The following is a 12,356-nucleotide window of genomic DNA, read 5'->3' as shown; positions in this document are numbered from 1 at the left end:
CATGAGCACATCTGTTTGATACTGTGGCAAGCAGGTTTCAAGGGGGGGGCAGCATAAACACAATGGACTGTCAACTGCTTTCGGATAAAGTAGGATGAAATCATCAGAAACCAAGGGATATTACATTCAAATGTAAAACTGAATTAACTGTGGACATGACTACTATTATTCTTACTGAAAGCCTCCCACTTTCCAAACAGACCGCTAATGTAGGAGGGTGGAAAGTAGTTTAGACTTAAATCCTTGGGTTTGAACACCACGACAGCTGGATTAGATACAATCTAGGAGACAGATGGTCATTCCAGAAGGATTAGCCTCAATAGAGGTCTGCCTTCTGAGGTATCACCTGAGCACTGCACAGGTAAGAACACACTCTCCATTAACAACACAAAGTAAACACTAGATTTTTAAGGGGGGCTTATTCTCTCAATTGTCAAACTAAAGATCTTAAAAACTGAAAAGAATTTGAAAAAGCTTGGAGGGGCACAGTGCTGGCCTCCTGAACAGACTTTGCAAGATGTTTATTTAAGCAGAAGAATTCTGTGTGCGAACGTTAAAGTCAAAGGCTGGTATTCACTGCAAGGAAGAAACAAAAACACACTGCAAACATTTAGTGTGTTTTAAGGAAGTGTTTTAAAAAGAATAAATTTCAAGGAATGAATAAACAAACAAACAAACAAAAACAAACAAACAATTGTCATGGAAAAATGCTGGAAATCGAAATGCATCAATACATTTGACCACAACTTCAAACATTTATATTTTAAATACTAAAAGTAACTACATTTAGGTAAGCAAATTCAGACAAAATCATAATTGCTTAGAAATTAGTGAAATAAACATATACTTTCTGATGCATTAGTTACCAGCTATCCTCATATGAAGTTATTGAACACAACTGTTAATGTGGAAAACGTTTTTTTTTTCCCCCCCTGTAGTACAAATGTGCTAAACATTATCAGTTACATTATCGCTCAGCTTCTACGCACAAGTCTAGGGTCAGAGCTGGAGACACAAGCTTGGTTTGCCTTCAACTGGAATGTTTGTTTTCACTGCTGAGGGACGGCTTGCCCTGGCTTCATTCCTGCTGTCTTAACCTTGTGACCACTACTGACCAGAGGGAAGCAAGATATGGCTGCGACCTCCAAAAGGTCAAGCAGACACCAGGTGGGCTATCAATACTGGAATTTCATTAGCTGGCGATGAGAGCGCCATAGCGTTTCTCTTTCATTCTCAAGTTACAGAATAAGCAAGCTTCCAATCTTTCATACTTGATGACAGAGCCCTTATATATGCTTCATGTGAGGATTTATCTGAAAGTCACATTTGAATTAAAACTTAAATAAGCTCCATGCAGGCTAACCATCTTACTTCTCCTAAGGGAAGTATGTGGTACGACATTTTAAAAGCTGCTGACAATTTCTTTATTTAAATCTCTGAGTACTATAAGAAAAGTCTGTGCATACTCGCACTGCATACTGAAACAACTTTACCACCGAGTTTAGTTCACTAACCATTATAAAGAGACTCAGCAGTTTTCAACACAGTAGGAGGTTGTGTGGTCCGGTGGTTAAAGAAACCAGGAGTCCCAGGTTCAAATTCTGGCTCAGCCACTGACATTGTGTGACCGTGAGCCAGTAACTTAACCTCCTTGTGCTCTTTCGGGTGAGACGTAGTTGTAAGTGACTCTGTAGCTGATGCATAGTTCACACACCCGTCTTTAAGTCACCTTGGATAAAGGTGTATGCTAAATAAACAAATAATAACAACAATAACTTACCATCAGGTTCTGCAGTCGTGTCTTCTGACAAATCATATGGAGGCCGTGCTAACGAAAGCGTTGCCATGGAGACCACGGCCAGACATAGGAGGCAACCCCAAGTGAACATCCTGTTATTGGAAATTCCTGATCCTTCCATAGAACCCCATCTTGCCTCTAATCCCATCAGAGAACCTCTGCAGTACCATGAACCGAAAGCTGCTTGATCCACCAAGTCCTGCTTTTCTTTTCACCTCTGGCTGTTGCAGGGGCAGAGTGAGAAAAGAAAGAAAGAAAGAAAGAAGAGAATTAATCTGAATGTCAATTTCTAATCTTGAGAAAAGCCCCAAGGGAAAACAAATACTACTCTTACTCCTGCAATGTGTGAGAATCCAGCTCTTTCAATTCTGTCTCCAGATTCTATCAACACCTCCAGCGTAAGCAAAACCCATCTCGTTTTTGTAAGTACTATTACTCCTCACTGCTTATGCACATTAAAATGCCAGCAGATCTCTGTGCATGCAACAGCTCCAGTAGAACATCATTCTTAAAATGGAAAGGCCTCTACCTCAAAATAAGATTCTGATTTAAAACACTGCATTTAACAAGCCAAACCACAAACAAGAAATCCAGGTTCAAGTTTTCTAAATCTTTACAATAGATCTTTGTATCTTGTTTATATTCCAAAAGGTACTCTTTTCTGACAATACTACAAGCAGTCACTTGTTTTAAAATGTATGTTTAAAAAGCCGAAAATGTATTACTGTAAGTTAAAAGCTGCCTGTCTGATGTAGTCTAGCAATTAAAAGTGTCTGAAATGAGCAAGGCAAAATGAAATAGTAGGTTTTCAAATGAACGACTATCCACATATGTTTATGGTATTGGATTTAATGTTTATTTAACGTCAAAATGGATTGCAATTACACAAAAACAGCCTCAAATGTTTAAACATTTTTCAGATGCAGCCACTTCAAAAGAAACCCTGTGACAATGTTGGAAAATGAGCTTCTGGGCCAAGTCCGAGTGAAGAAAAGCAATCAGTAACACGCAATCCCCTGAATGGCAGTGAAACCACTGGTACACACCAGCTCGCTGTTGCAAGTCAATAGCATACGCGCGCAGCATTCGAAACATACTAACCAAAACACAAAGCGGAGCATAATACCGCAACAAATACCAACTTCAAGTTGTAAATAGTTTCTTAAATAAGTGTAGTTAACCCCCTGAATATAATCCTACTGCACTGGGGGAAAAAATGCATTTCAAACGCTTCCTTGCTCTTGTTTGATGTTGCAATGCAAATTACATTGGAAACATACCATTCTGTGGTAAAATAGTTATATTTTTCGCTCTAAAAAAACGTGTGTTTTAAACGCATACAGCACATGCACGGCTAGGAAGCATTTTTTAAATACATAAATCTACTTTCTTTTAAAGACAACATACTCAAGTTAAATGCTGTTTGTAAAACGGATTGCGAATCTCAACGGCACTGTTCACACATAGTATCTACATGAATTAGCATGTTACTGTAACCTGTATGTAAATATAAACCTCTATGTTTGCAATCAAGTCTGTAGGGACTCTTAACACTGCATTTAAAGCCGCTGTCCTTTCTGAGTTGTTACATTTTGTTCTTACCCTCAGGGTACTCAAAATGTGACAGTTATATTGAGCGCTTTTATTTTTTTCTTATTTTTATTTTTAAAAAGCACACTCATAAGTCCAAGGGCAGGTAACTCCCCTGACCATTCTCTAACCTGAATCGACGTGGTGAGACTTTAGCACGTTCTTTAATCGAGTCAGGGTAATAAACGCGGTGTGCCCTTTACTTTAAGCCGCCTCTTTCAACAATCATTCTAGGTCGTTCAACGAGCATTTTCTGGTTTACTATCAGGTAATGAGCTACAGCTGAGCCGAGTTTAACTGGTGTACAGCAAGCAGACTGCAACGCGGCGCAGCTAACACAGCACTCTGCGAGTTGGTTTATCGAAGCAGTGCGAGACTCCAGCAAATTCCAACGTTCTTGGGAACCAGTTAGATTAAGGGAGAAAAAATGAAAAGTGTGTTATTAAAACAAGAGCGACGAAAAAGAACTAGAACAAAGCATTACTAAAAAAAAAAAAACGCGCTGACCTAAGAGCAGTGCCAATTCTCGTTTTCCAGTGTTAAATGTTAAACTGTTAAACGTACCTACTGTTGATGATTCCAATGTGTGTTTTCTAAAGTTGAGTTGTCAACATATCAATGCCTTGCGATAGAAAATGTGAAAGCATCGCATGCTTTTGTATTGGTGTTTGAAGACCATGCTGCTTCCCCACGTCTGTTACGCGCTTAGGAGCCGTCATCCTTGCCAAACTAATGACCCCCCCCCCCCCCAAAATAAAAGAAAAACGGACACCTCACAACACATATCTGTACCAATTACCCCTGATGCATCCAGGCAGAGGGAGTCGAATCGCATTCCTCCAAGCTACCTATACAGTGTGCAAATACCAGTATTGTTTTAACAAGTAACTGCTTGCACTGCACTACAGACGTTTCTCCCAACTGGTTTGCGCTGTGATTCTACTCCCCAGTTTACAGAATTACCAAATGTAACAAGAGTTTTGCTTTAATTAGCAAGAGGTACTATATACTTGTTTCTGAAACGTGTTGATAATACTTCTGTTGTAATTTAATTAATATCGATAAACTCCCTTTTTTCACCAAAAAAACATTTAAACATTCAAAATATTATTTGTCATTTTTATTATAATAATAAATCTCGCAACACTTGCCCATATGACAACGTTACTTTTTTTAAATACGTACAGAGATACTTTAAAACATTAAAGCCGTAAAATGTATAAATCAAGGCTCAACGAAAGAAAACATTGAAACATTGTCTTAGGGTGTTTTTGTGTGTGTTAATTCGTCTTTAAATTATTTTTAGCTCACAGCCTTTCAGATGAAATTCTGCTTATATTCATCCTGAATTGACTGCTCAGACGGGTTGAGAACGATCTGCATTTCCAATCAGTTCCTCGAGTGAAGTGTTCGAGGCACCGATTGCATCTATTGAAATTTAAATCAGATTCACAATGAAACGCTCAGGGATCTGGAAGAGATTTACAACCACCATTACAGTTTCTATGGGAAACTGTTTCTTCCATTAAAATCATGCGATCATGTAAACGAGGCTTACCAGAGGGGGAAAAATTACGTGCGTGTACTTCAACCCAGTTCTTATCAAACTCGGAAAAAACATTCTGCTCAGTGTAAACTAAAATGTAAGGAACACTTCAAGAATAGCATCAATCCCTTTGCACATAGTAGCCTGACTGGGGGGGGGGGGAAGTGTTTAAGCAAAAAACAAAACAAGAACAAAAACAAACGTTAATGTATTAATTAAATGTAACATTTGTATAAACCCAAATCTACACACAGTGATTTTTTTTTCCTTTTGTTTTGCTTAAACGGGATGAACTTAAGGTCCAAGTCTGTCAAATTCAATGTCAAAACAGTATCAAAAGTATGCCTTTTGGACAATGCAGTTAGGCCGACAAGTAGCAAGTAGTCGTAGGCTGTGTACGAGTCAGCAACAAGGGAAAGGAAAACTTAATACGCTCACAAGCGCCAGCAGAATGATAAAAAAAAAAAAAAAGCTATACTGACACGTACAGAAAACAAACCGAGCAACACAATACCAACTTTAATCAGCATTTGACTCCCCTACGTTTTCATTCAACACATTTCCATTCTGAAAGCTGTAATTTTCTGCAAGCGAACCCCTTGAATGATCATTACCTTCGAGTTTAAAAAGTCGCAGAGAAACCAATCTGGCTGTGTCCTGCAGCAGGCGTGTGCATGGGATGAATCAAAGCGAGGAATGCGAGCTCCCTTGGGGACGTCTCCTCGCGTAATACCAGCACGTCACTAACTCCACTTTTAAGCTCTCAAAATCACTAAGGCAGAAGAAAAGTCAGAGGGCTACAATCGTGCAAAACATGACCCTTTAAAAACCCGCTCCTGTGTTATAGATCCCACGTGAAATGCTGTGCAATGACGACAGAAAAGTCAGTGAAAACTTTGTTTTTCCACCAAATGCTTCTATTATTATTAGTAGTAGTAGTGGTAGTAGTAGTAGTAGTAGTAGTAGTAGTATGATCTTATTCTTCAGCAATGCCAAACTCCAGAAAACGAAATGTGTAAAAGAATACGAAAACTCCAAAGTGAAAGCAGATCCGGTAGATTAGAAATCTCTCCATGCACGTCCTTCTCCTTCGTGAAACCTTCTTGTAATCTCAAAACTTTGTCAGGTTTACAAAGCTCTCTTTTTTTGTGCTCCACTCACTCCTCTAGCCCCCTCCCCTGCTCAGTGTACGGTCACTCCCCCAGCCTGTAACCCGAGATGTTTCCTGAACTTGGCTACCCAAGGCCCGCCTCCACCAATCACGTCGCTTCACTCGTGTCTGTTTAACTTCGTGGGATAGACAGCACCCCTTCTTTCCACTGGCTTGGCGAGGCTCGTTGTGCTGTACTATAGATTAAGGGTTTTCTTTTTTTTGTGCAATTCTTTTGCTCACAGAACGCCTCCAAGTGGCTCAATTTGTTAGGGATAAAAACAGAGGAAAGAAGTTAACCCATTACCTGGATCTGTATTTTACAACTATGCTGCCTAACCGACGTTACATAGTTTTAAAAACATTACGCTTTTATCCCTTTTGCAAACTTTGAATTTTTGGTTCTGGTGAAAAGTTCTTCCCCCCCATTAGAGACAAATTATAAAACAATATTAAAAACACTGAATTATTTGCCGCATATTTAATTTAATTGCATAACTGATAATTGTTGCAAATTATTATTATTATTATTATTATTATTATTATTATTATTATTATTATTATTATTATTATTATTTTACCCACTGTATTTTGCAGAAGATTTCAGGCGTTAACTTTGACACACACTATAGAGCAATAGAAAATATATATTGAGGGGATTGCAAAAACGTTTCGAACAATAGACTTTGTAATTATCCTTTTAAAATTGTGAGGCAAAAGCTTTAAGACAATGCACACACTGATAAGTGCATATTTTGCATACAATCTTTAGGCAAATGAGCATTGCACTTGTAGGGCAGGTATCTACTGTAACACAGTTCTTCTCATTTCAAAATTATCATTAAAGCCATGAGTTGCAGCAATCCCCTAACAAGCATGCATGTAAACTCTGGTTTAAGTTATGTTTATATAAAAACAATCATGTCCTTGCCACAAGTAATACATACTCTCTCCAATAATGTTTGAACATTATGCAGTGGTTTATTTCAACTAAAATATTACAGTTGGAAATTATGACTAGCTAGTCATCATCGCTAATTGTTTGTGTATCCAGACAACAACCTTCCAATAATCTGTGCAAAGCTATTATATAGCACCTTTAATATATATATATATATATATATATATATATATATATATATATATATATATATATATATATATATATATATATATATATATATATATATACACAGACGTGCTCAAATTTGTTGGTACCCTTACAGCTCATTGAAATAATGCTTCATTCGTCCTGAAAAGTGATGAGATTAAAAGCTATTTTATCATGTATACTTGCATGCCTTTGGTATGTCATAGAATAAAGCAAAGAAGCTGTGAAAAGAGATGAATTATTGCTTATTCTACAAAGATATTCTAAAATGGCCTGGACACATTTGTTGGTACCCCTTAGAAAAGATAATAAATAATTGGATTATAGTGATATTTCAAACTAATTAGTTTCTTTAATTAGTATCACACATGTCTCCAATCTTGTAATCAGTCATTCAGCCTATTTAAATGGAGAAAAGTAGTCACTGTGCTGTTTGGTATCATTGTGTGCACCACACTGAACATGGACCAGAGAAAGCAAAGGAGAGAGTTGTCTGAAGAGATCAGAAAGAAAATAATAGACAAGCATGGTAAAGATAAAGGCTACAAGACCATCTCCAAGCAGCTTGATGTTCCTGTGACAACAGTTGCAAATATTATTAAGAAGTTTAAGGTCCATGGAACTGTAGCCAACCTCCCTGGGCACGTCCGCAAGAGGAAAATCGACCCCAGATTGAACAGAAGGATAGTGTGAATGGTCGAAAAAGAACCAAGGATAACTGCCAAAGAGATACAAGCTGAACTCCAAGGTGAAGGTACGTCAGTTTCTGATCGCACCATCCGTCGCGGAGGACTCCAGTTTTGAAAGAAAAACATAAAAAAGCCAGACTGGAATTTGCTAAAATGCATATTGACAAGCCACAATCCTTCTGGGAGAATGTCCTTTGGACAGATGAGTCAAAACTGGAGCTTTTTGGCAAGTCACATCAGCTCTATGTTCACAGACGAAAAAATGAAGCTTTCAAAGAAAAGAACACCATACCTACAGTGAAACATGGAGGAGGCTCGGTTTTGTTTTGGGGCTGCTTTGCTGCGCCTGGCACAGGGTGCCTTGAATCTGTGCAGGGCACAATGAAATCTCAAGACTATCAAGGCATTCTGGAGCAAAACGTACTGCCCAGTGTCAGAAAGCTCTGTCTCAGTCGCAGGTCATGGGTCCTCCATCAGGATAATGACCAAAAACACACAGCTAAAAGCACCCAAGAATGGATAAGAACAAAACATTGGACTATTCTGAAGTGGCCTTCTATGAGTCCTGATCTGAATCCTATCAAACATCTATGGAGTTGAAACTTGCAGTCTGGAGAAGGCACCCATCAAACCTGAGACAGCTGGAGCAGTTTGCTCAGGAAGAGTGGGCCAAACTACCTGTTAACAGGTGCAGAAGTCTCATTGAGAGCTACAGAAAATGTTTGATTGCAGTGATTGCCTCTAAAGGTTGTGCAACAAAATATTAGGTTAGCGGTCCCATCATTTTTGTCCATGCCATTTTCATTTGTTTTCTTATTTACAATATTATGTTGAATAAAAAATCAAAAGCAAAGTCTGATTTCTATTAAATATGGAATAAACAATGGTGGATGCCAATTACTTTTGTCAGTTTCAAGTTATTTCAGAGAAAATTGTGCATTCTTCGTTTTTTGTGGAGGGGTACCAACAAATTTGAGCATGTCTGTGTATATATATATATATATATATATATATATATATATATATATATATATATATATATATATATACACACAATCTGCAGGTAGCCTTCCTTCCACATTATGAACTTTAAGGTAGAATAGAACAGTTTAAAAAAACATCTATTCGAACATTCATGTTATTTTTTTTACATCATTAGTGATTATTAGTCTCACCTGCAACACCTGTGTGAGCTTCCCTGCTGACAGATGTGCTGGTTAAGTTAACTGTAGCTGCTAACGAGATGCATCATGTCTGCTGTTGTATTTATTTATTTATTTTATGTTTAAGGATGCCATCATTATATGAAGTACTGAATCACAAAGAATGTGCATTTGTTTTAATTTGAGGTGTTCCTGAGGCTTGCAATCACATTGGTCTCATCCTGATGATGCTAAAAGCCCTTATGGGATAATGAACTAAGGCAGCTTGAAATGAACTTCAGCAGATAGGCTTGTGTCTAGTAACCTTGCTGAGCTAAACCTTTCATAAATTTGATTTGTAATATCTAGATCCTGAGATGACACGTGATCCTGACATAATGGTTTGAAATGTCTAGATCCTGAGGTCATTATATCGCGATTGCCATATAATACGTTTCTATCATTTTTTTCAATTGTCCTTAAATAAGCCACCGTACCATTCTAACTTTAAAAAGCAACACAATAAGATATTGTTTTGTTTTGTATTAAATACATGCTGATAGGAGAGATGCTAATAGGAGGGCTACTATACTATTCACTTTAAAAGATCAGCCTAACAAAACTTCCAGCACAATTGGGTCAATTCCTATTCTTAACAATGTTAAGTGAGTAACTAATGTTGTTTTTTTATATAAGGGAAAATGAACACCAGGAAACTTACTAAAAACCATTATTACTGACCTGCTATTGTACAATGTTCTAATCAGAATTCAAGCATGTCTTTATTTTTCATCTTCTTTACTATGCATTCCACCACTCATTGACAATGTGATACTGTAGCTGTCGTATTTCTCACATAAAATAATTGCAAAAAACAGGAAGCCAGCACCCTATTCACCCAGCACCTCTGAATGCTTGTAGACGGGAAGCATTCCACTCACAAACGACAAACACAGACGGGTATTTCTGTGTTTCCAATGCAATTTAGCCGTGAAAGGACGGACAGGCTAATCAATGTGGCTTGGTTTACCCAAATGAGCCCCCATTCAAAATAGCAAGCTCTCAGAGAAAAGCGAAAGGCGTGTATGGAATAGGAAAACAATTCTATCATCAAGTTTAGGCACCAAACTATCTCAGCAGGCCTAGGGAGCCATTCACATCATTTGGGCCTTTTGAATGAGGGGGAGGGGGGATAATCTCTTCACAGTTTTCTCTCAAAGTAGCTGGAGCCCACTTTTAAAAAGTTCGATTGAATAAGAATGGGGGCTGCTAATAAGCCTATTAATGAAGCCCCACAGTGTGGTGTGAATGGGAACAGGCTCTGAAGCTCAGGACCAGTGGCAGTAAAGCCATCAGGCCTAAAAGGTGACAGTTTGGGCTGGAATAGGAACAATAACTCCAGGGTTCCAGGAACATAAAGGAGAGACAGGACTGCCATTCACTCCATCTCCACCCCCAGCTGAGTTCTATTTTCCTCGCCTCTTCCTTTCTCCTTTCTGAATGTCTTCAGTAGCGCTCCTTCTCTCATCATAACCCATTGAATCCTCCCTCTTTTCTCCCTAATTTGGTCAAGGAGCATCAATGAAGGAGCCAAACACTGTCGAAAAGGAGAGGTCATCGAAGTGCCATTGCGTTATGCAGCACCCCACAGCACAGGCAACAGAAAACGCAACCTTCAACACAATGATGAGAAAATCCTTTTCAGAATTCTTTAAATTAAAAACAGACATGCTTGTATTAAAACTGTCAAATAACAGCCTTGCTTCTGCTATCTGAAAAGTCAAAAGGCAACAATATTTCATCTATAAAACATTTTTGTATATGGTTAGGTGACCTGGATGGCTGGTGGTGACATCAGACCCGGAAGAGACAGGACACAGTTTGGTGAGTGAATGCGCTGTTGACCCAGTTTATTATAACTCACCAGAGGTCTTGATATCTCCAATCTCTCCGTCTCAGATCTCTCTCTCTCTCTGACCATTTCTTAATCACTACTAATATTAATCTCCCTGCTCCTTCCTTCGCTACTGATACTGTTATCTCCTTCCGTCCCAAGAATCTGCTGAATCCTCTGAAACTTTCAAAATGTGTCTCTTCATCCCCTCTAACTGGTACTCTCCCGTCCTCAGTATACTCATATCATCAACACTGTTGCCCCACTTACAACCAGAACCGTCAAGAAAGATCAAAACTGCCCACGGTACACCCTCGAACTACGAGTACTTAAGTCTGCCTGCCGCAAACTTGAGCGCAAGTGGAGGTCATCTGGACTAACAGTTCACAGAGAGATCTGGACCGACCATCTCGCGAGCTACAAGCATGTGCTCACAAAAACCCTCCCTCGACCCGGCTGACTTATCTAAATTCTGTCCCATCTCCAATCTCCCTTTTCTCGCCAAAACTCTTGAAAGGGCTGTAGCCAGTCAGCTGATGAAATATCTCACGGATAACAATCTGCTTGAATCTCTAAAGGCTTCCAGCCACATCACAGTATCTCTGTGCTTGTCCTCCTTTGCCTAACAGCCGCTTTTGACACCACAGATCATGGCTTTCTTCTTGACCGCCTTCAGAAGTATGGTGGGATCTCTGGAACCTGTCTCTCCTGGATGTCATCTTACCTATCCAGACGCATGCAGTCTGTTTTCTATGCTGGATGCAGTGGTGTCGCAAACCCAGTCATTTGTGGTGTCCCCCAAGGATCTGTTCTTGTGCCCCTTCTCTTCAATATCTACAGCTTCCCTTACCTCATCCACCAACACAGCCTCATGTTTGCTGACGACACCCAGCTCTACTTAAAACTCAACCCTGGAAGCCCCTCTGCCATGGTCCGGCTCTCAGCTTGCATTCAAGACATAGAGGCCTGGATGTCTGCCAATTTTATTTTCTGAACACTAGCAAATCTGAAATCCTTCACGTAGGATCTAAAACTCAACTTAAAAATCTCAATATAGCTGCCCTGAACCTCGGAAACTGTCTGCTGCTGCCTTCCCCCACAGTAAGAAGCCTTGGTGTACTTCTTGACAGCAACCTCTCCTTTGTTGCCCACATCTCCTCTGTGGTCAAATCTACGTTCTACCATCTTCGAAACATCCCTCCCGGATGCGGAGATACTCTGTCATGCATTTGTCTCCTCTCGACTCGACTACTGCAACTCTGTATATGGTGGTCTCTCGGCACACACCATAAACCGACTGCAGCTAGTTCAGAATGCCACTGCCAGGATCCTTACCAGATGTAAAAAACATGATCACATCACCCCCCATCTTGCCCAGCTGCACTGGCTACCTGTAAAGTTCAGGATTACTTTCAAAACTCTCCTGTTCACCTACA

At 39.4% G+C, this 12,356-nt stretch overlaps 1 protein-coding gene across 7 annotated transcripts in view; it reads right to left on the bottom strand.

The window, feature by feature from the left end:
* fgfr2 (fibroblast growth factor receptor 2) overlaps positions 1-6,099 on the bottom strand; it is a 48,815-nt gene extending 42,716 nt beyond the window's left edge. For 3 of the 7 annotated variants that reach the window (XM_034031125.3, XM_034031129.3, XM_034031126.3), the window contains exons 1-2: positions 5,549-6,098; positions 1,781-2,019 (exon numbers count right to left, since the gene is read on the bottom strand). In XM_034031125.3, coding sequence (XP_033887016.1) covers positions 1,781-1,946 — 166 coding nt within the window. In that variant the 5' untranslated portion in view covers positions 1,947-2,019; positions 5,549-6,098. Of the gene's footprint in view, positions 1-1,780; positions 2,020-3,952; positions 4,035-5,548 lie in introns of those variants that run through there. The other 4 variants (XM_034031128.3, XM_034031131.3, XM_034031130.3 and 1 more) reach the window with 3 other exon arrangements.
* Positions 6,100-12,356: the final 6,257 nt, after the last annotated feature.

This window comes from Acipenser ruthenus, chromosome 13 (assembly GCF_902713425.1).
Source record: "Acipenser ruthenus chromosome 13, fAciRut3.2 maternal haplotype, whole genome shotgun sequence".
NCBI lineage: Eukaryota > Metazoa > Chordata > Actinopteri > Acipenseriformes > Acipenseridae > Acipenser > Acipenser ruthenus.
The sequence above is the reverse complement of the archived record's forward strand: the minus strand, read 5'-3'. Positions and strand labels throughout refer to the sequence as shown.